Genomic DNA, 23,086 nt, shown 5'->3' with positions numbered 1-23,086 from the left:
TGCCCGCGACTCGGGCAGCAGTGGGGCTTCTTTTAGTGCCCCACGCCCCCACCCTGCATCTCTCCTCTCCCGGTCAGTCTGCCAGCCAGCAAGGACCCCTGTGAAGCTCCGCTAAATCAGAAGCACAACATCTACTGTCCTCTCTCAGGGGCCTAGTACAGTGCTCTTCCTCCAGCTGGTGCTCAGGAAATAGGGCAGGGCTCCTGTCCCAGGCCGTGGGCTGGGCCTGAGCCTCCTCTTGGAGGGTGGAGGCCCAAATTGGACCTCTTTTGGGGAGCCGAGGACCGGTGGATTAGAACGGGGACATCCCGCCGGCCCTTGTTCTGATCCACCGTCTCCGCTCCTTCTACATAAGTTGAGAAACGGCCCTGTGGCTCCCCTGGTTGGTCAAGGAGCCAGTGGAACCCAGAGAGGATGACAGTAATAATAATAATAATAATGATTATGGTATTTGTTAAGTGTTTACTATATGCCAATCGCTGTTCTAAGTGCTGAGGTAGATACAAGTTAATCAGATTGTCCCACGTGGGGCTCCCAGTCTTCACCCCCATTTTACAAACGAGGTACCTGAGGCACGGAGAAGGGAAGGGGGCCGCCCAAGGTCAGACGACGGACAAGTGGCGGAGCTGGGATTAGAACCCAAGTCCTCTGGCTACCCAGCCCGAGAGAGAGAGAGAGAAAAAGAGAGAGAGAAAGAGAGAGAGTCTCTCTCAGGGGTAGAGGCAGGTGAGGGGGAGGAAAGTAGCCGCAGAGGAGTCCTGCTGGGGACGGAAGCCGCACGCTGGAGACGGCCTCGGAGTTCAGCGTGGGGGAGCCCGGGCCACGAGCCCGGGGTTACTCTTTATTGCCGTCCGGCCCGTCCAGCCGGCCTCCAGAGCCCGCCCTCCTCAGTCACGCCGGCCGGCTGGAGTCTGGGCCGGGGGAGAGTGGAGCCGGCCGCGGCGGCTGACCACAGCCCTGTAGCCCCTGGCCCTCAGGCCCACCGGGGCTGGGGGGCAGGGGGGATCCCCGCTGGCTTCGTCGGGGGCCCCCCCCCCGACGTGGTCCTGGCGTCCAAGGCCTCCAGGCCGCGGGAGAACGAGGCGCGCAGGTGGGCCGGGGCTCCCGGCGAGGCCGGCCGGGCGGGAGGATGGAGCGGCGGCCGCTCAGCCGGAGGAGCACCAGGGCGTCTGGACGGGGTCGCAGTCCAGCAGGATGTTGAGGACGGTGCAGGGGGCCCCGCCCACGGTGAGCACGGTCCGAGAAGCCACGCGGTACTGCACGTTGCTCAGTCCTCCTTCCTTGTCCACCTTGAACTGCTCCTGAGGGGGGCCGCGGGCCGGGGGGGAGACAGACGGGAGGGGCTCAGACCCCGGCCCGCCCCCACCGGGAGGCCGACGGAGCCCGGTCCCACCCACCGGGGACCGAACACCCAGCCGGATCAGGGCCGAGGGGGCAGGAGCAAGGCCACGACCGGACCCGGGGCTTCCCGAATCTCCCTAAAGCTCCTCACTCACTCATTGGTAATAATAATAATGATAGCATTTGTTAAGCGCTTACTACGTGCAAAGCACTGTTCGAAGCGCTGGGGAGGTTACACGGTGATCAGGTTGTCCCACGGGGGGCTCACGGTCTTCATCCCCATTTTACAGATGAGGCGCGGAGAAGCGACTTGCCCAAAGTCACACGGCTGACACGTGGGGGAGCCGGAATTTGAACCCATGACCTCTGACTCCAAAGCCTGGGCTCTTTCCACTGAGCCCCGCTGCTTCTCTACTGTATTTACTGAGCGCTTACTGTGTGCAAAGCACCGTACTAAGAGCTTGGAAAAGGACAATATAGTAGTAACTGTGGTATCTCTTAGGCGCTTACTATGTGCCAAATAGTATTAGACACTAGGGTAGACAAGATAATCAGGTCCCTCCCTCCCAGTGACAGGAGGGAGCTGACGGGGGGTGGTGGGGGAAGCAGAGGATTGCCCTCCCCCAACTCTGATCATCAATAGTCTTTTTTGAGCACTTAATCTGGACAGAGCACTGTGCTAAGCGCCTGCGAGCAAACGATAGAGAAAACAGGCACGATCCCTCAGGGAGCTGCCAATCTAGCGGCGGGAGACGGACTCTAAAATCAATTTCCGGTGGAGAGAGGCGACAAGCGTACAAAGATGGGGACAGACGTGCAACAGGAGGTGAGCACTCCGGTGCCGAGGGAGGGCTGAAATAGCAATTAAGGCAGGGGAAGAGGGGCAGGGAGATGAGGGATGAATCGAGGAAGGCCTCCTGAAGGAGGTGTGATCCCAGGAGGGCTCGGCGGATGGGGCGAGCGGTAGTCTGCTGGATGTGGAAGGGCTGGGGAATGGAGGGCGGGAGCAAGGGGTGGACGGTGAACCCCCGGCCCACGTCATCCCCCGGGCCTGGAATGCCCTCCCTCTGCCCATCCGCCAAGCTAGCTCTCTTCCTCCCTTTAAGGCCCTGCTGAGAGCTCACCTCCTCCAGGAGGCCTTCCCAGACTGAGCCCCTTCCTTCCTCCCCCCCTCGCCCCCCCTCCATCCCCCATCTTACCTCCCTCCCTTCCCCACAGCACCTGTATATATGTATATATGTTTGTACCTAATTTTTTACTCTACTTATTTATTTAATTTACTTGTACATATCTATTCTATTTATTTTGTTAGTATGTTTAGTTTTGTTCTCTGTCTCCCCCTTTTAGACTGTGGGCCCACTGTTGGGTAGGGACTGTCTCTATACGTTGCCAATTTGTACTTCCCAAGCGCTTAGTCCAGTGCTCTGCACATAGTAAGCGCTCAATAAATACGATTGATGATGATGATGATGATGAGCGACGAGAAAGGTTGGCCCCCCCCCACCAAGCGGCAGGGTCCCTCGCCCACCCCGCGAGCCGGCACCTGCTTCTGGGCCGCGATGCGTTTCTGGTCCCTCTTACGCCAGGCTGGGTCGTGCAGGTGGCGGAAGGTCTTGTAGCCCGTAGTTATGCCCGAGGGGCGGAAGAGCTGGGGGGAGACCACCAAAGAGCACACGACGTGGATGGAAGAAGCTGCCCCTCCCACCGGCCCCACCCTGCCCCCAAATGCAGGAGGACACAACCTGTTTGGGGTGCTGGGGGGCTAACCTATATAATAATAATTACGGTATTTGTTAAGCGCTTACTATGTGCCAGGCACTGTACTACGCACTGGGGTGGATACAAGCTCGCTCTAGACTCTCTCTCTCCTCATTAATAATAATAATAAGAATGGCATTTATTAAGCGCTTACTATGTGCAAAGCACTGTTCTACGCGCTGGGGAGGCTACAAGGTGATCAGGTTGTCCCACGGGGGGCTCACAGTCTTCATCCCCATTTTACAGATAACTGAGGCACAGACAAGTGAAGTGACCTGCCCAAAGGCACACGGCTGACAATTGGCAGAGCCGGGATTTGAACCCATGACCTCTGACTCCCAAGCCCGGGCTCTTTCCGCTGAGCCACGCCGCTTCTCATTCAGCCCGGCTGTATCCTGAGCGCTTATATTCATCATCATCATCAATCGTATTTATTGAGCGCTTTCTGTGTGCAGAGCAACCCTGGGCAGGGCACTGTACTGAGCCCTCGAGAGCCTACAACAGACTAGGGAGTTATGATTATTGTTATTCTAGTATTTAAGCACTTACTATGTGTCAGGCACTGTGTGGAGCGGTGGGGTAGAATAATAATAGTAATAATAATAATAATGGCATTTATTAAGCGCTTACTATGTGCAAAGCACTGTTCTATGCGCTGGGGAGTTTACAAGGTGATGAGGTTGTCCCACGGGGGGCTCACAGTCTTAATCCCCATTTTCCAGATGAGGGAACTGAGGCCCAGAGAAGTGAAGTGACTTACCCAAAGTCACACAATAGTAATGATGGCATTTATTAAGCACTTACTATGTGCAAAGCACTGTATTAAGTGCTGGGGAGGTTACAAGGTGATCAGGTTGTCCCAGGTTGTCACAGTCTTCATCCCCATTTTACCGATGAGATAACTGAGGCCCAGAGAAGTGAAGTGACTTGCCTGAAGTCACACAACTGACAACTGGCGGAGCCGGGATTTGAACCCACGACCTCTGACTCCAAAGCCCGGGCTCTTTCCACTGAGCCACGCTGCTTCAACTTGTTGAACAGGTGGCCACAGCTCCTGTCCCACACGGGCTCACAGTCTACGCAGGAGGGAGAAAAGGCACTGAATCCCCGTTGCAGATGAGGAAGCAGAGGCCACAAGAAGTGAAGCAACTCGCCCCAAGTCACACAGTAGGCAACGGGCGGAGCCGGAATTAGAACCCACATCCTCCGACTCCCGGGCCAAGGTCTTCCCATTAGGGCCCGCTCAAGGAATTTACAAGCCAGCCGAGGAGAGAGACCTTAGATCAGGATGGGGATCACTGTGGGAACCACTTGGGAGAGCCCCTTCCTTCCTCTCCCCCTCGTCCCCCTCTCCATCCCCCCATCTTACCTCCCTCCCTTCCCCACAGCACCTGGATATATGTATATATGTTTGTACATATTTTTTTACTCTATTTATTTATTTATTTAATTTATTTGTACGTATCTATTCTATTTTATTTTGTTAGTATGTTTGGTTTTGTTCTCTGTCTCCCCCTTTTAGACTGTGAGCCCACTGTTGGGTAGGGACTGTCTCTATATGTTGCCAATTTGTACTTCCCAAGTGCTTAGTACAGTGCTCTGCACATAGTAAGCGCTCAATAAATACGATTGATGATGATGATGATGAGAGGACAAAAGGATGATCTCCATCCTCCGGGCTCTCCCACCTCCGACCCTTCGTTCACACCCACCCCCATCAAATTGGGCAGACGAAAGGTCTTGTCGGAGCCAGGCCCCCACCCCCCGGCCCGGTCCCGGAATGAGGGCGGCGGGAGGTACCTGGAGCCCGGCTCCCCGGATGCGGCGGTAGAACTCGTCGTCCTCTCGGCCCCAGCCCCAGAAGCGGTTGGACATCCCGTTGCACTGGCGTAGAGAGAGAGGTGGGATCGTTGGTGAGCCCCGGGAAGGACCGGGATGGCGTCCGCTACCCACCCCAGTGCCCACGCTGGGGGCGGGGGCGGGGCCTCACCAGCCGGTAGTGTTGCTTGGTGAGGAGCAGGATGCCGCCCACGTACGTCTTGTAATGGTAGAGCGGGTGCAGGTCGGGCGACGCCACGTGGAAAGGCCCGGGCTCCGGGAAGCCGTAGTCGAGCGCCTCGTTGACGGGCAGCAGGTCCACGTCGTGCATGGCGATATAGTCCGTGCCATTGCCGCTCTCCAAAAACCCCACGTTGATCAGGGATGCCCGGTTAAACCTGCGGGGTGGGGGGGTGGCCATTCATTCATTTATTCAACCGTGCTTACTGAGCGCTTACGTGTGTAGAGCACTGTACCAAACGCTTGGGAGACTATGATAAAAAAATAAGCAGACACATTCCCTGCCCACAACAAGCTTACAGTCTAGAGGGAGAGACAGATATTAATAGAAATAAATAAATGACAGATACGGACTTGAGTGCTATGGGGCTGGGGGGGGATGAATAAAGGGAGCAACTCAGGGCGACGTGGTAGGGCATAGAAGAGGATAGGAGGGCTTAGTCAGGGAAGGCCTCTTGGAGGAGACGGGCCGTCAATAAGGCTTTGAAGCCAGATCTGAGGAGGGAGGGGCATTCCAGACTAGAGGCAGGATATGGGCAAGGGGTTAGTGGCAGCTCCCGGGGGCCGGGGCAGATCCGTCCACAGTGCTTGGTGCGACGTTTGGCATGGCCACGGCCCTTACTACCATTATTCCTCTCACGACTATCCATCGACAGTATTTACTTGGCGCTTCCTCTGGGTAGAACACCGTACTAAGTGCTTGGGCGAGCGCTCTGTGGCCATCGCCTCTGGACAGGGATCAGGTCAACTCACTCTACCGGTCTCTCCCGAGGACACAATCCAGTGATCTGCTCCCAGGAGACCATCCGCTTCTTGAGGGCAGGGATCACGTCCACTACCTCTACTGTCCTCCCCCTAGCACTCAGTCCAGCGCTCTGCCCACGGCAGACCGTAAGCTCCTCGAAGGCAGGGATGGTCTCTGACTGCTGGACTTGCACAGGAGTTTGCTACCAACTTGTACTTCCCAAGCGCTTAGTAAAGCGCTCAATAAATACGATTGAATGAATGAACGAACAGCAGGAGCTCGGGAACGCCAATGATTGACCGTGAGTCCCAGGAGGGGCCAACTTGGAGCTCCTCCTCCTCCCCTGGCCTACCTGAAGTGATCCACCTGGTTGAGGATGTAGATATGGTGTCGGATCTTCTTCTTGCTCAGGAAGCGGTGCATGTGGGGAACGAAGACCAGGAGCTCCTCAAAGCGTTCCCGGAAAGGGACCAGCAGCGCGAGGCGGTGGGGACCCCAGGACGGGTCCTCCTCAAAATGGACGGGGGGCTCCGGGGCACAAGCCTTCTGTGACCCGGGGGCCGCCGCCGCGGCCTCCTCCCCGCCGGCCTGCCCGCGGCGGACCCCGTCACCGGAGCAGCTGAGCTGCAGCCAGAGCAGGGAGAGGAAACCGAGGACCAGGCAGACGAAGAAGAGGCGGAACACGGTGCACCTGCGGGCCGCCATCCCCGGCGGCAGGCGGGACCTAGGATGGGGGAGAGGGGCGGAGCGGTCGGGGCTGGGGGGACTGGAGACCCCCGCCTCCAGACAGAGGGTCTGCCCGCCTCAAGGAAGCTGGCTCGCCCCGTCCCCCGGAGCCCAAGCCCCACCGGCCCCTGCGCTGTAACCCTCCCTCCCCCCCGGGCGACCTGAGGAGAGCGCGTCCCCCCCAAACCCGCCGGGGCACGACCCCCCAGAACAGCGTGGCTCAGTGGAAGGAGCCCGGGCTTTGGAGTCGGAGGTCGTGGGCTCGAATCCCGGCTCCACCACAGATCTGCTGTGTGACCTTGGGCCAGTCACTTAACTTCTCTGAGCCTCAGTTCCCTCCTCTGTAAAAATGGGGATTAAGACCGTGAGCTCCGCGTGGGACAACTTGATCACACTGTATCCCCCCCCCCCAGCGCTTAGAACGGTGCTTCGCACATAGTAAGCGCTTAACAAATGCCGTCAAAAAAAAAAAATAGCAAGTGGCTCCTGCGGGTTAGTAGGGGAGCGGTGTGGGATGAAATTTAAATCGATCTCGGGGGCAAAGGTGAAACCAAGGGGCCGGGGCGCCGCCGAGAATCAGCCCGGCCTCAGCCCAGAAGCCACGGGGCCGGACCCGAGCACAAGCGAGACGGCGGCCGCTTGTCCACGCGGTCCAACTTACCCGCCGCCGCCGGCCCGGGGCAGCTTCCCGGCGAGGCCCCCCAACCCCCGGAGGCTTCGGGACCCCCCGACCCGGCTCTCCGAGTTTCCTCGGGGCCGGTGGGGAGACGATCGAACGATCATCTTTCCGCCTTCGGGTTGCGGGAAACCGAGAGAGAAGCACGTAGGTGTTATCAGGAGGACAGACCAGCCACCGCATCCCGGGGATCACTGAATCGTATTTATTGAGCGCTTACTGTGCTACTAAGCGCTTACTGTGCTACTAAGCGCTTGGAAAGTACGATTTGGTAACAGATAGAGATGGCCCCTACCCAACCACAGGTTCACAGTCTAGGAGGGAGAGACAGACAACAAAACAAGTAGACAGGTGTCGATACCATCAAAATAAAAAGAATTATAGATATATATACTACCATCCCGATCCCCCTTCCCCAGCCCCAAATCCGGCTCATGCTGCGTGAAACTGGAGGGGCTGAAGGCACGCTGGTGAAGCAGTGTGGCCTAATGGAAAGAGTCAGGTGTCAAGAGAACCGGGTTCTAATCCCGGCCCTGCCCCTTGCCTCCTGGGTGACCTTGGGCAAGCCGCTTCTCTCCTCTGGGCCCTTATCTGTACAACGGAGAGTCAATCCCCATTCTCCCTCCCTCTTAGACAGAGCGCCCCGGCTGGGACGGGGATTGGGTCCCATCGGATTAAACCCATAATAAGAGTTTAACAGATACCGCAACTATTATTACCCACCACTGATGGCAAAGGGCGAGGGGTTGCCTTCGGGAAACGGCTCCAAAGCCGGGTGATGGGCTCCTGGTCCGATGCCCGCTCCCGTGGCACACAGTAAGCTCTCAATAAATACGACTGAATGAATGAACGAATGGGTACCCCTATTGGACTCTCCCAAACGGCCAGTACAGTCCTCTGCACGCAGTAAGTTCTCAACAAATACGAATCGATGGACTGACTGCTGGCTGGCTGTCGGAAAATGGTAACACTGTCTCCTTCGCTAGACTGGAAGCTCCTTGAGGGCAGGGGTACCATCTACTTTCTCCATTGGATTCTTCCAAGCGCTTAGTACAGTTCTCTAAACACTGTAAGCGCTTAATAAACACAGAAATGAATGGGTCTGTGAGCAGACCCATTCATTATATTCATTCATTCATCCATCCACTGTCTCCTTCACTAGACTGGAAGCTCCTTGAGGGCAGGGCTACCACCTACTTTCTCCATTGGATTCTTCCAAGCGCTTAGTACAGTTCTCTAAACATTGTAAGCGCTTAATAAACACAGAAATGATTGTTTATTAACATACGATTGAATGAATGGATGGATGAATGAGTATTGATTATCTCTATATGTTGCTAACTTGTCCTTCCCAAGCGCTTAGTCCAGTGCTCGGCACACAGTCAGCGCTCAATCAATACGATTGAATGAATGAATGAGTATTGATTGAGCGCTGACTGTGTGCAGAGCAGTGGGGGCAGCTCGGAGGGGATCCGATTCATTCATTCATTCATTCAATCGTATTGAGTGCTGTGTGCACAGCAGTGGGGGCAGTTCGGAGGGGATCCCATTCATTCATTCATTCATTCATTCAACCGTATTTATTGAGCACTGACTGTGTGCAGAGCAGTGGGGGCAGTTCGGGGGGGGTCCCATTCATTCATTCATTCAATCGTATGGATTGAGCGCTGACTGTGTGCAGAGCCGTGGGGGCAGTTCGGAGGGGGGCCCATTCATTCATTCATTCGTATTTATTGAGCGCTGACTGTGTGCAGAGCAGTGGGGGCAGTTCGGAGGGGGTCCCATTTATTCATTCATTCGTATTTACTGAGCGCTGACTGTGTGCAGAGCAGTGGGGGCAGTTCGGAGGGGGTCCCATTCATTCATTCATTCATTCAATCGTATGGATTGAGCGCTGACTGTGTGCAGAGCAGTGGGGGCAGTTCGGAGGGGGGCCCATTTATTCATTCATTCGTATTTACTGAGCGCTGACTGTGTGCAGAGCAGTGGGGGCAGTTCGGAGGGGGTCCCATTCATTCATTCATTCATTCAATCGTATGGATTGAGCGCTGACTGTGTGCAGAGCAGTGGGGGCAGTTCGGAGGGGGTCCCATTCATTCATTCAATCGTATGGATTGAGTGCTGACTGTGTGCAGAGCAGTGAGGGCAGTTCGGAGGGGGTCCCATTCATTCATTCAATCGTACTTACTGAGCGCTGACTGTGCGCACAGCAGTGGGGGCAGTTCGGAGGAGATCCCATTCACTCACTCACTCATTCAATCGTATTGATTGAGCGCTGACTGTGTGCAGGGCAATGGGGGCAGTTCGGAGGGGGTCCCATTCACTCATTCATTCATTCAATCGTATTGATTGAGCGCTGACTGTGTGCAGAGCAGTGGGGGCAGTTCGGAGGGGGGCCCATTCACTCATTCATTCATTCAATCGTATTGACTGAGCGCTGACTGCGTGCAGAGCAGTGGGGGCAGTTCGGAGGGGGGCCCATTCATTCATTCAATCGTATTGATTGAGCGCTGACTGTGTGCAGAGCCGTGGGGGCAGTTCGGAGGGGGGCCCATTCACTCATTCATTCATTCAATCGTATTGACTGAGCGCTGACTGTGTAGGGGCAGTGGGGGCAGTTCGGAGGGGGGCCCATTCATTCATTCATTCATTCAATCATATTGATTGAGCGCTGTGTGAGGGCAGTTCGGAGGGGGTCCCACTCATTCATTCAATCGTATTTACTGAGCGCTGACTGTGTGCACGGCAGTGGGGGCAGTTCGGGGGGGGGGGGGCATTCATTCATTCAATCGTATTGATTGAGCGCTGGCTGTGTGGGGGCAGTTCGGAGGGGGGCCCCTTCATTCATTCATTCATTCAATCGTACTGACTGAGCGCTGACTGTGTGCAGGGCAGTGGGGGCAGTTCGGAGGGGGGCCCATTCACTCATTCATTCATTCAATCGTATTGATTGAGCGCTGACTGGGTGGGGGCAGTTCGGAGGGGGTCCCCTTCATTCATTCATTCATTCAATCGTACTGACTGAGCGCTGACTGTGTGCAGGGCAGTGGGGGTAGTTCGGAGGGGGTCCCATTCATTCATTCATTCATTCAATCGTATTTACTGAGCGCTGACTGTGTGCAGAGCAGTGGGGGCAGTTCGGAGGGGGGCCCATTCATTCATTCAATCGCATTGATTGAGCGCTGACTGGGTGGGGGCAGTTCGGAGGGGGGCCCCTTCATTCATTCATTCATTCAATCGTACTGACTGAGCGCTGCCTGTGTGCACAGCAGTGGGGGCGGTTCGGAGGGGGGCCCATTCATTCATCCATTCATTCAATCGTATTGATTGAGCGCTGACTGTGTGCAGGGCAGTGGGGGCAGTTCGGAGGGGGGCCCATTCACTCATTCATTCATTCAATCGTATTGATTGAGCGCTGACTGGGTGGGGGCAGTTCGGAGGGGGGCCCCTTCACTCATTCATTCATTCAATCGTATTGATTGAGCGCCGACTGTGTGCAGGGCAGTGGGGGCAGTTCGGAGGGGGGTCCCCTTCACTCATTCATTCATTCATTCACTCACTCACTCACCGACTCCCTGACTGATCCGTAGTGAGTGAGCCGTGTGACGGTGCGGTGCCGAGCAGCGTACTGAGCGCCCCGATTCCCGGGCGCCGGCTCTCTCACCTGGCGCCCTCCCAGGGCAGGCCGGGCCTCCTCCGGGACGGGAACATCCTGGCGCCGCATGGAGGGGGGACCCCCCCCCCCCGGGACCCCCCGGGACCCCCCGGGACCGCCCGGCCCCGCCGCCCGTCCACGCGGCGCCTCAGCCGGCCGGCCCAAGGGACTTCCGGTCCCCCGGGCTTCCGGTCCCCCGGACTTCCGGTCCGCCCGTCCGCCGGGACCCCCGTCCGGGCGCCCCCGGAAACCCGCTGCCTCACGTTCCGCCCGCACACCGAACCGCCCCGCACCGCCCTCTGGACAATAATACTAATACTAATACAATCATCATCATCATCATCAATCGTATTTATTGAGCGCTTACTATGTGCAGAGCACCGGACTAAGCGCTTGGGAAGTACAAATTGGCAACATCTAGAGACAGTCCCTACCCAACAGTGGGCTCACAGTCGGAAAGGGGGAGACAGAGAACAGAACCAAACATACTAACAAAATGAAATAAATAGAATAGATATGTACAAGTAGAATAAATAAATAAATAAATAGAGTAATAGATATGTACAAACACATATACATATATACAGGTGCTGTGGGGAAGGGAAGGGAAGGAGGTAAGATGGGGGGATGGAGAGGGGGACGAGGGGGAGAGGAAGGAAGGGGCTCAGTCTGGGAAGGCCTCCTGGAGGAGGTGAGCTCTCAGCAGGGCCTTGAAGGGAGGAAGAGAGCGAGCTTGGCGGATGGGCAGAGGGATTGGGGGCATTCCAGGCCCGGGGGAGGACGTGGGCCGGGGGTCGATGGCGGGACAGGCGAGAACGAGGCCTAACGGTGAGGAGATTAGCGGCGGAGGAGCGGAGGGTGCGGGCTGGGCTGGAGAAGGAGAGAAGGGAGGGAAGGTAGGAGGGGGCGAGGGGATGGACAGCCTGGAAGCCCAGGGTGAGGAGTTTCTGCCTGATGCGCAGATTGATTGATAGCCACTGGAGATTTTTGAGGAGGGGAGTGATATACCCAGAGTGTTTCTGGACAAAGATAATCCGTGCAGCAGCATGAAGTATGGATTGAAGTGGAGAGAGACACGAGCATGGGAGATCAGAGAGAAGGCTGATGCAGTAGTCCAGGCGGGATAGGATGAGAGCTTCAATGAGCAGGGTACCGGTTGGGATGGAGAGGAAAGGGCGGATCTTGGCAATGTTGCAGAGCTGAGACCGGCAATAATACTAATACTAATAAATTTGTACTTCCCAAGCGCTTAGTACAGTGCTCTGCACATAGTAAGCGCTCAACAAATACGATTGATGATGATGATACTAATAATAATGATGATGGCACTTGTTAAGCGCTTACTATGTGCGAAACGCTGTTCTAAGCGCCGGGGTGGTGGGGGTTGCAAGGTGATCAGGTTGTCCCATGTAGGGCTCACAGCCTTCATCCCCATTTTACAGATGAGGCAACTGAGGCCCAGAGAAGTGAAGTGACTCGCCCAAAGTCACACAGCTGACAAGAGGCGGGGCCGGGATTCGAACCCATGACCTCTGACTCCCAAGCCCGGGCTCTTTCCACGGAGCCACGCTGCTTCTCTACTGAGCTCTTCTCTCTTCCTCCCTTCAAGGCCCTGCTGAGAGCTCACCTCCTCCAGGAGGCCTTCCCAGACTGAGCCCCTTCCTTCCTCTCCCCCTCATCCCCCTCTCCATGCCCCCCATCTTACCTCCTTCCCTTCCCCACACCACCTGTATATATGTATATATGTTTGTACATATTTATTACTCTAACTTGTACATATCTATTCTATTTATTTTATTTTGTTAATGTGTTTGGTTTTGTTCTCTGTCAGCCCCCTTTAGACTGTGAGCCCACTGTTGGGTAGGGACTGTCTCCATATGTTGCCAACTTGTACTTCCCAAGCGCTTAGTACAGTGCTCTGCACACAGTAAGTGCTCAATAAATACAATTGATGATGATAACTTGCCCAAAGTCACACAGCTGACAAGAGGCGGACCGTCTCTAGATGCCGCCGACTTGTACTTCCCAAGCGCTTAGTACAGTGCTTTGTACACAGTAAGCACTCAATAAATACGATTGAATGAAGGAATGAATGATGGTCCCTACCCAACAACGGGCTCACGGTCTAGAAGGTGGATACTACTGATATTTGTTAAGCCTTTACTACTACTAATAATAATGATGGCATTTGTTAAGCACTTACTATGTGCCAAGCACTGTTCTAAGCACTGGGGGGGGGGGGGGAATACAAGGTCATCAGGCTTGTCCCACGTGGTCTTCATCCCTATTTTACAGATTCCCTATTTTAGACTGTGAGCCCACTGTTGGGTAGGGACTGTCTCTATATGTTGCCAATTTGTACTTCCCAAGCACTTAGTACAGTGCTCTGCACATAGTAAGCGCTCAATAAATACGATTGATGATGATGAGGGAACTGAGGTTCAGAGAAGTGAAGTGACTTGCCTAAGGTCACAACAGCAGACGTGGCAGAGTTGGGATTAGAGCCCATGACCTCTGACTCACAAGCCCGTGCTCTTTCCACTGAGCCACGCTGCTTCTAATAATGGTATTTGTTAAGCGCTATGTGCCAAGCTCTGTTCTAAGCACTGGGGTAGATACAAGGTTATCAGGTTGCCCCACGTGAGGCTCACAGTCACAGTCTTCATCCCCATTTTCCAGATGAGGGAACTGAGGTAGAGAAGTGAAGTAGCTTGCCCAAAGTCACAGCTGACGAGCGGCGGAGTCGGGATCAGAACCCATGACCTCTGACTCCCAAGCCCGGGCTCTTGCCACTGGGCCACGCTACTTGTGCCATTCATTCATTTGATCGTATTTACTGAGCGCTTATTGTGTGCAGAGCACTGTATTAAGCGCTTGGAAAGTACAATTCGGCCACAGACAAAGCCGGTCCCTACCCAACAACGGGCTCACAGTCTAGAAGGGAGGAGACAGACAACAAAACATATGCAGATCCCATTCTACAGATACAATTAGGTTGGACACAGTCCCTAACCCAGATGAGGCTCACAGTCAATCCCCATTTTACAGATGAGGTAACCGAGGCACAGAGAAGTGAAGTGACTGGCTCAGGATCACCCAGCAGCCCTCCCTCAGATTCTGGTGATTGAAGTCAAGGTCAAACTCGCCGGCTTTCAATCCCAACCAGGGGCAAAATACAACAGATGCTCTGCACACAGTAAGCGCTCAATAAATACGACTGATTGATAACAGAAGCCAGGTTCGTTACAGTACGTTCAAATTTAGAGAGAGGGGCTTAGTGGGACTGCCTCTTTTAGTAAAGCACTATGTGCCAGGCACTGTACTAAGCACTGGGGTACATGCGAGTTAATCAGGTTGGACCCAGTCCATGTCCCACCTGGGGCTCACGGTCTTAATCCCGATTTTACAGATGAGGCGACTGAGGCCCAGAGAAGTTTAGCGACTTGCCCGAAGTCACCCAGCAGACAAGCGGCAGAGAGGGGACTAGAATCCAGGTGCTTTGGATTCCCAGGCCCGTGCTCTTAGTCTAAGGAGGAGGGAGAACGGATCTTATCCGTGGAGCCGGGGTCGGACGGGTGAAGTTGCGGAGGGGGGGTCTCAGCGCGGTTAATATATTTTGTTTTGTTCTCTATCTCCCCATTCTAGACTGTGAGCCCACTGTTGGGTAGGGACCGTCTCTACATGTTGCCAACTTGTACTTCCCAAGCGCTTAGTACAGTGCTCTGCACACAGTAAGCGCTCAATAAATACGATCGATTGATTGATCTTATCCTCAGGAACGTGACTGTTTATTATTATATTGCACTCTCCCAAGCTCTTAGTAGAGTGCTCTGCACGCAGTAAGCACTCAGAAAACAGGACTGAATGAACAAATTTTACAGATGAGGCAGCTAAGTGAAGCATGAAGTGACTTGCCAAGTCATGTCAGGAGGGGTCAGGATTAGAACCCGAGTCTCCTGACTCCCGGGCCCGGGAACGTCTCACGAAGTTGAGGCGACGCGGCGACGGCCACATGAGGTGGGACACCAAAAAGGCCAACCAGTTGGTTGGAGAAGGCTGGGGAGGAGAACACGCGGCAACCAGCCACCAGGCCCTAAAGGAGATCTTTATTGGGAAAAGCAGTAACAAACCCCAAATTATTCCAAAACAAAGTCAGTAACAAAGGGAGATCCCCGTGGCCCCAGTCCCCGTTCCGGGGTCTCAGGCGTTGCTTGCCACCCATTCGTACCCCCCACCCCCCTAAAATACCGCTCCCTCAGGCCTCCCTTACCCCAATCCCGCGGCTTTCAGGCGGGACAGTCGGTGGGGCCGGGACCCCCCGTGGAGGGGGGTCCCCTCTGCGGAGGTGGTGACGGAGCATTTCCAGGCCCTCGGGCCGGGCTTTGCCTCACTCCTCACGTGGTTCGGGACCTCCCGAGACGACCCACCACAATCAGGCCGGTACCCCTCCCGACAGGGGCGGGATGAGAAGGCCACATCATCTTTAGCAGTGGAGGGCGGAGGGGAGATAACACCGCCTCGCCGCCCCACCCTCCCGGCTGACCCGCTGCAAAGCCCCAAGCGAGAGTCAACAGAAGTAAAGGAAGACGAAAGGAAAGCCAAAACTGTATGGCGGACAGACAGACGCACATCCCTGATAGATAACACTGGTTCCGAGGTGCTTGACGGGTCCCCCCACCATTGCCAAGAGGCTGTCCCCCGTCGCCCATTACTGCACACGACCCAGCAGCGCGTGCTGGCCGCCCTCCGGGCCCGAGGGGCGAGTGGAGCCGCTCACGGCAACTGAGGCAGGGTGGTCGACCTCGGCCGGGGGCGGAGGGGGCCGAGTGAGGTATGCCCACCTCCCGGTGACACAGGAGCGGGAGAGGAACTGGCTGGAGAAAGGTCCCTCCCGGGTCCCGGGGCGGGGACGGGGTGAAGCGGGCTGCCCCAGGGTTCGTCCCCTCAGTTTCAGAGCCAGAGGGAGAGGGGCTGCCCCGGCCCCGGCCCCAGCCCCGCCTGGAACTTGTGCAGCGATGATGGGGTGGGTGAGGCGGGGGGCGGACCCCCTCACACCAGCTTCTTGGCTTCAAAGAAGCTCTTGAGGTGCCTCATCTGCCAGGCGCCGATGGCCACGAGGATGAGAGTCTGGGCGATGGACCACCACAGGACGCGCTGGTTGGTGCTCTCACTCGTCTGGCGGAAACGCTCCTCCCGCCACTGCCGAAGGACAGGGGGACCCTTAGACCGGCTGGACGACCCCCGATCTGGGCTCTGGGGTGCTACTTGCCAGGCCCACCGCTTCAGGCTGTGCCCATAGCAGTGCCCAGGGGGTCCTCTCTTGGATCCCCCTGGGCCCCACCCCAATTTCCTCCCTCCTCGGGCCTGGTCCATCGGGAGCACGGGGGCGAGAAGTGGGGGCACAGGCCAGAAAGCTGCCCCTTGGAGCCTCTTCGATAAATAAATAATAATAATGACGGCATTTGTTAAGCACTTACTCTGCGCCAGGCACTGTACCAAGCACTGGGGTGAATACGAGCGAATGGGGTTGGACACAGTCCCTGCGCCACATGGGGCTCGCAGTCTTAATCTTCACTTTAAAGATGGGGTAACTGAGGCCCAGAGAAGTGAAGTGACTCGCCCAAGGTCACCCAGCAGACAAGTGGCAGAGCCGGGATTAGAAGCCGGGTCCTTCTGACTCCCAGGAGGCCCGGGCTCTATCCACAAGGCCGGGCTGCGCCAGCCCCGACGAGAGCTTGGCGGGGAGTCGCCCAACGGCCCCCCGCGGCCCCCCGCTCACCCGCTGGTAATTCTGCTCCTTCTGGATCTGCTCCACCTGCTCCACCAGCTGCCGGACCCTCAGCTGCAGCTCGCTCAGCTTGTCCTTGGCGGCGATCTCGGCATAATCGTTGGCGTGTTCGCCCACCTGGATGTCGAGGTGGACTCTCTGCAGGGAAACACGAGGCCGGCCGGGTCAGGGGACTTAATAACCACCACCGGTGGCACTTATTAAGCACAGGCTACATGCTAAGCACACGGGGAAGCATGTGGTCATGAGGCCGGACATCATCCTTATCCCTCACAGGGTCCGCAGTCTATCGCAATCCCATTCTGCGGACGAGGAGGCCGGGAGCTGTGACTCGCCCAAGGTCACACAGCAGGACAGTGCTCTGCGCACAGTAAGCGCTCAATAAATACCACCGACTGACTGATCGTCCGCCATTTACTGTAGGTGACCCCATCGTCATCATCATCAAACCTCATCACACTCAGCAGTCCTCTTTAGTACATTATAATGGCATTTATTAAGCGCTTACTATGTGCAAAGCACTGTTCTAAGCGCTGGGGAGGTTACAAGGTGATTAGGTTGTCCCATTAGCTCCAAGGCAGGTTGGCTCCACCCTCCTGACCCTGCTGGATCATCGCAGGGGGAAGGAACCCAGGGCTGGGAGGCAGGAGATCTGGGTTCTACCCTGGACCTCGGGTAAGTCATTTCTGTTCCCTGGGACTCCATTTCCTCATCTGAAAATGGGTACTAAATTCTTCTTCTTCCTCTTCCTTAAGACTGTGAGCTCCACATGGGACAGGGACTGTGTCCAATCTGACTGTGCGCTGTCTACTTCAGTGCTTAGCGAGAAGTAATGCCCTTGCAAACACTTAAGTTACAACTATCATTATCCAGCATGCCCTTAAAAAGCACCACTATAATTATCGCAGTAAACACTGGCCCGTGTAAACTCACGGGTTACTGCGCTCCCCAACGCGCTGGGTACAGTACTCTGTGCAGAGTAAGCGCTCGATAGCCGACGGACCGCCTGATGGCCGCTGTGCCCGCTCCCTGCGGCCCGGCCCCGGGCCGAGCGTCACCGGAGAGTGGACGCGGGAATGTGGGGGTCCCAGGGCGGCGAGCGTCACCCCCTTACCAGCATGCCTCCGGCAAAGAGGGAGAACTTGGTGGAGTTGGAATGCAGGCAGATCTGGTGCTCTCCGGGGGTGTGCGAGGTGAACGTGAAGCGGCCCTCGGAGCCGTACTGCCGCGACAGGATCACCTGGAAGACAAGGCCCGGGGTGTCAACTCCGTGGCAACTCGGCCTCCGGCCAGGGATCCGAAACCAGGAAAACGCAAGCCCATACACACACACGCACCCTCCAAGAGGCATTCCCTGACTAAGCCCACCTTTCCCCTTCTCCCACTCCCTTCTCCATCACCCTGGCTTGCTCCCTTTATTCATCCCCCTTCCCAGCCTCACACCACTTATGTCCCTTATCTGCAACTCTTTCATTTCTATTAATGTCTGTCTCCCCCACTAGACAGTAAGCTCGTTGTGGGCATGGAATGAATCTGTTTATTGCTGTGCTGTACTCTTCCCAAGGGCTTCTGACAGTGCTCTGCACAAGGTAGGCGCTCAATAAATATCACACACATACACACACACAAAGACAAAGCCTCACAACCTCCTTATGAGCTCCCCATGAGGAGCAGAAGGGCTCTAAATGACCCTTTTCAACAGATGGATGCATTGAGGCATGGTGAATTAAGCCTCAAAACCCTTGAGCTGGATCTACCCCCTTCCCCAAACTGCTCCCTCCCCAAGGATGGGGGGTGGACCACTCCCCCACGATCCATGGACCCCCGACTTGTTCATCCCAGGTCTCTGACAGAGCCTCAAAAGCCCCAGAACGCTAGTTCCTCAAAGCCTTCAACCTCCGGACCATCAGGATACCTTACTGGAAAGAGCAGAGGCCAGAAAGACAGGAGGCCTGGGTTCTATGCCCACGTCTGCTGAGCGACCCTGAGCAGGGCTCTAAGCTTCTCTGGTGCTCAGTCTCCTCATCTGTAAATGGGGATTCCATACCTGTTCTCTCCGCCTGCCTCAGATGGGGAGCCCCGTGTGGGACAGGGCCTGGTACGGTGTTTGGCACATGGTAATTAATTACTTGTGGCATATATGTTGCCAACTCGTACTTCCCAAGCACTTAGTACAGTGCTCTGCACACAGTAAGCACTCAATAAATACGATTGATTTGTTAAGCTATGTGTCAGGTACTGTAGTAAGCGCTGGGGTGGATACAAGCCAACCGGGTTAGTAATAATAATAATAATAATGGCATTTGTAAAGTGCTTACTATGTGCAAAGCACTGTTCTAAGCGCTGGGGAGGATACAAGGTGATCAGGTTGTCCCACGTCTTAATCCCCATTTTACAGGTGAGGTAACTGAGGTCCAGAGAAGTGAAGTGGCTTGGCCAAGGCCACACAGCAGACAGGTGGCAGAGCTGGGATTAGAACCCCACAATGTTCTGACTCCCAAGCCCGAGCTCTATCCACTCTGCTCCTCCTCAACTCAAAATGACTAACCTCAGCCCCCTCTCTCTCACTCGAGAAGAATCCCCGCTCCCTATGGCCCCTGCGCTCGAAATAAGAAGCTGACACCCACCTAAACCAGGAAAAATATCACAAGACCAAACTGGGAGGAAGAGAAGCAGCATGGCATAATGGACAGAGCACAGGACTGGGAGTCAGAAGGCCAAGGGTTCTAATCCTGTCTCTGCCACTTATCTGCTTCACTTGCCTGTGCCTCAGTTCCCTCACCTGTAAAATGGGGATTAGGACAGTGAGCCCCATGTGGGACAGAGACTGCGTCCAATCCAATTTTCATGCATCCATCCTAGTGCTTACTACAGTGTCTGAAATGCTTGCTATGGTGTCTGGAATAATTATTACTATTATTATTAAGGGAAGGCAGTGGCTAATGGGGCAAGGCCGGTCCTGGGGATCCATCCCCGAGATGGTCGGGGTGGAGTTGACGCCCCCCACAACCCGGCCTGTCCCGGGCAGGACCCGGGGGAGGGTCTCACCTTGTCGTCGGGGTCCTTCACCTCCACGAACATGCCGAGCCCCGGGGTGGCAAGCTGGTACTCTTCCCGCTGCTTGTCGTACAGCTGGGTACGGTAGTTCCCTGCGGGGTGGAGAGGGACCGGTCACGGCACGGCAGGGGGAGAGCGGCGGGAAGGGAGGATGGGGAAGAAGGGGAGGAAAAGGAAGAGGAGGAAGGGGAAGACAGGGAGGACCGGGAGAATGGGGAGGACGGGGAGACAGAAAGGACAGGGAGGAGGAGGAAGAGGAGGACAAGGAGGATTGGGAGGACGAGGAGGATAGGGAGGATGGGGGGGACCTGTCTATTTGTATGTTTTTGGGGGGTTTCTTTGGTCTCTCTCCCCCCTCTAGACTGTGAGCCCGTTGCTGATTAGGAACCATCTCTATGTGTTGCCGACTTGTACTTCCCAAGCGCTTAGTACAGTCCTTGGCACACAGTAAGTGCTCAACAAATACGACTGAATGAATGAATGACAGGGAGGACAAGGAGGAAGGAGAGGAAGGGGATGATGAGAGGACAGAAAGGCCAGGGAGGTCAGGGAAGAGGAGGACGGCGGAGCAAAAAGGACAGGGAGGAAGAGGAGGACGAGGATGAGGGGGGGACAGAAAGGACAGGGGAGAAGAGGAAGAAAGGGAGGACAGGGAGGACGAGGATGAGGGGGGGACAAAGGATGGGGAGGAAGGGGAGGACGGGGAAGGGGAGGACGAGGAGGAGGAGGATGAGAAGGGGGACAAAAAGGACAGGGAGGAAAGGGAGGACGGGAAGACAGGACACGGAGGAGGAGGAAGGGGAGGATAGGGAGGACGAGGATGAGAGGGGGAACAGAAAGGATAGGGAGGAAGGGGAGGACGGGGAAGAGGAGGAAAGGGAGGACAAGGAGAACGCGGATGAGAAGGGGGACGAAAAAGACAGGGAGGAAGGGGAGGACGGGGTGCAAACAGGACAGGGAGAAGGAAGGGGAGGACAGGGAGGACGAGGATGAGAGCGGGGACAGAAAGGATAAGGAGGAAGGGGAGGACGGGGAAGAGGAGGAAAAGGGAGGACAAGGATGAGAAGGGGGACAAAAAGGACAGGGGGAAAAGGGAGGAAGGGGGGCAGACAGGACAGGGAGGACGAGGATGAGAGGGGGGGCAGGAAGGAAGGAAGGAGGAGGAGGAGGTCGGGCAGGAAGGCCGGGGCTGCCAGGGTCTCTGGGGCCTACCCGCGGGGCCCACCCCCAACCTCCACCCTGATGGAGCGCCTGATGGGCCTGAGGGGCAGAGAGGGGACGGGAGGGGAGGGGAGGGGAGGGGACGGGAGGGGAGGGGAGGGGAGGGGAGGGGAGGGGAGGGGAGGAGAGGGGAGGGGAGGGGAGGGGAGGGGAGGGGAGGGGAGGGGAGGGGAGGAGAGGGGAGGGGAGGGGAGGGGAGGGGAGGGGAGGGGAGGGGAGGGGAGGAGAGGGGAGGGGAGGGGAGGGGAGGAGAGGGGAGGGGAGGGGAGGGGGAGGGGAGGGGAGGGGAGGGGAGGGGAGGGCCGGGACGGGCCGGGCCGGGCCCTGATGCTGCTGGGCCCTGCTCCTCTCCCAAGCGCTCGGCAGGCGCCCAACGCCTAGCCCCGCCGGACGGGGGGCTGGACGGCTGGGCCGGGCTGGACGGCCCCCGGCCCCGCACCTATCATCACCATCATTATCAATCGTATTTATTGGGCGCTTGCTATGCGCAGAGCACTGTACTACGCGCTTGGGAAGTCCAAGTTGGCAACACATAGAGACAGTCCCTACCCAACAGTGGGCTCACAGTCTAAAAGGGGGAGACAGAGAACAAAACCAAACATACTAACACAATACAATAAATAGAATAGATATGTACAAGTAAAATAAAAAAATAGAGTAATAAATATGTACAAATATATATACAGGTGCTGTGGGGAAGGGAAGGAGGTAAGACGGGGGGATGGAGAGGGGGAGAGGAAGGAAGGGGGTCAGTCTGGGAAGGCCTCCTGGAGGAAAATAGAGTAATAAATCTGTACAAACATAGATACAGGTGCTGTGGGGAAGGGAAGGAGGTAAGATGGGGGGATGGAGAGGGGAACGAGGGGGAGAGGAAGGAAGGGGCTCAGTCTGGGAAGGCCTCCTGGAGGAAAATAGAGTAATAAATATGTACAAACATATATACAGGTGCTGTGGAGAAGGGAAGGAGGTAAGATGGGGGGATGATGAGGGGGAGAGGAAGGAAGGGGCTCAGTCTGGGAAGGCCTCCTGGAGGAAAATAGAGTAATAAATATGTACAAACATATATACAGGTGCTGTGGAGAAGGGAAGGAGGTAAGATGGGGGGATGATGAGGGGGAGAGGAAGGAAGGGGCTCAGTCTGGGAAGGCCTCCTGGGGGAAAATAGAGTAATAAATCTGTACAAACATATATACAGGTGCTGTGGGGAAGGGAAGGAGGTAAGATGGGGGGATGATGAGGGGGAGAGGAAGGAAGGGGCTGAGTGTGGGAAGGCCTCCTGGAGGAGGTGAGCTCTCAGTGGGGCCTTGAAGGGAGGAAGAGAGTTACTACCTATGACCATGGTCTCGTCCGGGATCTCCTCGATGAAGCATTTCTTCTCCGTCTCTCCGATGTGGAAGTAGAGGGCGGATCCTCGTGCCGCCATCCCGAGCAGGAGGAGGCACAGGGCCAGGCCCAGCGGGGCCCCGCGGACCGGCGGCCTGCTGCCTCCCCTCAGCCCTCGCCTCACCGCCACCGCCGCCATCTTGGCTAGGCCTGGGCCTGGGCCTAGGCCTGCGGCCCGCTCCGCCACGTCCCCTTGGCCGCCGCCGCCGCGCGGGGGCTCCTGGGAAACCGAGTTCCCCCCGCCGAGGGAGGACTACAACTCCCGGCAGCCTTCGCGACGCCGCCTAGCCTCGCACCCCTGTCCACACGCGCAGTCAGTCATCATCATCATCAATCGTATTTATTGAGCGCTTACTGTGTGCAGAGCACTGTACTAAGCGCTTGGGAAGTCCAAGTTGGCAACATATAGAGACAGTCCCTACCCAACAGTGGGCTCACAGTCGAAAAGGGGGAGACAGAGAACAAAACCAAACATACTAACAAAATAAAATAAATAAATAAAATAGAGTAATAAATAGAGTAATAAATATGTACAACCATATATACATATATACAGGTGCTGTGGGGAAGGGAAGGAGGTAAGATGGGGGGATGGAGAGTAATAAATATGTACAACCATATATACATATATACAGGTGCTGTGGGGAAGGGAAGGAGGTAAGATGGGGGGATGGAGAG

The 23,086-nt window shown here is 56.0% G+C and overlaps 2 protein-coding genes across 4 annotated transcripts; both read right to left on the bottom strand.

Moving 5' to 3' along the window:
* Window positions 1-799: 799 nt before the first annotated feature.
* Window positions 800-11,032, bottom strand: B4GALT7 (beta-1,4-galactosyltransferase 7). 3 transcript variants are annotated; one of them, XM_038771062.1, is made up of 7 exons: window positions 10,873-11,032; window positions 7,290-7,419; window positions 6,255-6,626; window positions 5,090-5,315; window positions 4,900-4,983; window positions 2,885-2,989; window positions 800-1,301 (listed from the first exon to the last, which is right to left on the bottom strand). In XM_038771062.1, exons 2-7 carry the CDS (start codon window positions 7,409-7,411, stop codon window positions 1,146-1,148), a joined length of 1,065 nt encoding a protein of 354 aa, XP_038626990.1. In that variant the 5' UTR covers window positions 7,412-7,419; window positions 10,873-11,032; the 3' UTR covers window positions 800-1,145. The 3 variants fall into 3 exon arrangements, with proteins under 3 accessions (XP_038626990.1, XP_038626992.1, XP_038626991.1); XM_038771064.1 differs by lacking the exon at window positions 7,290-7,419; XM_038771063.1 differs by lacking the exon at window positions 7,290-7,419 and having other exon boundaries at window positions 10,969-11,025.
* Window positions 11,033-15,043: 4,011 nt separating this feature from the next.
* Window positions 15,044-22,562, bottom strand: TMED9 (transmembrane p24 trafficking protein 9). The gene is made up of 5 exons (XM_038770902.1): window positions 22,355-22,562; window positions 19,796-19,896; window positions 17,862-17,987; window positions 16,739-16,885; window positions 15,044-16,158 (listed from the first exon to the last, which is right to left on the bottom strand). Exons 1-5 carry the CDS (start codon window positions 22,545-22,547, stop codon window positions 16,009-16,011), a joined length of 717 nt encoding a protein of 238 aa, XP_038626830.1. The 5' UTR covers window positions 22,548-22,562; the 3' UTR covers window positions 15,044-16,008.
* Window positions 22,563-23,086: the final 524 nt, after the last annotated feature.

This window comes from Tachyglossus aculeatus, chromosome X2 (genome assembly GCF_015852505.1).
Source record: "Tachyglossus aculeatus isolate mTacAcu1 chromosome X2, mTacAcu1.pri, whole genome shotgun sequence".
Taxonomy (NCBI): Eukaryota; Metazoa; Chordata; class Mammalia; order Monotremata; family Tachyglossidae; genus Tachyglossus; species Tachyglossus aculeatus.
The sequence above is the reverse complement of the archived record's forward strand: the minus strand, read 5'-3'. Positions and strand labels throughout refer to the sequence as shown.

What these genes read in the sequence shown, in the direction of transcription:
- B4GALT7 (XM_038771062.1), bottom strand. Translation starts at nt 7,411, where the DNA reads ATGATCGTTCGATCGTCTCCCCACCGGCCCCGAGGAAACTCGGAGAGC. An exon ending in AACCAGGTGGATCACTTCAG is followed by an intron (nt 5,316 to 6,254) that starts GTAGGCCAGGGG and finishes CCCACCCCGCAG; the next exon opens with GTTTAACCGGGCATCCCTGA. An exon ending in GCATCGCGGCCCAGAAGCAG is followed by an intron (nt 1,302 to 2,884) that starts GTGCCGGCTCGC and finishes GGCCCCCCTCAG; the next exon opens with GAGCAGTTCAAGGTGGACAA.
- TMED9 (XM_038770902.1), bottom strand. Translation starts at nt 22,547, where the DNA reads ATGGCGGCGGTGGCGGTGAGGCGAGGGCTGAGGGGAGGCAGCAGGCCG. An exon ending in TGAAGGACCCCGACGACAAG is followed by an intron (nt 17,988 to 19,795) that starts GTGAGACCCTCC and finishes CTTGTCTTCCAG; the next exon opens with GTGATCCTGTCGCGGCAGTA. An exon ending in TCTTTGCCGGAGGCATGCTG is followed by an intron (nt 16,886 to 17,861) that starts GTAAGGGGGTGA and finishes GTTTCCCTGCAG; the next exon opens with AGAGTCCACCTCGACATCCA.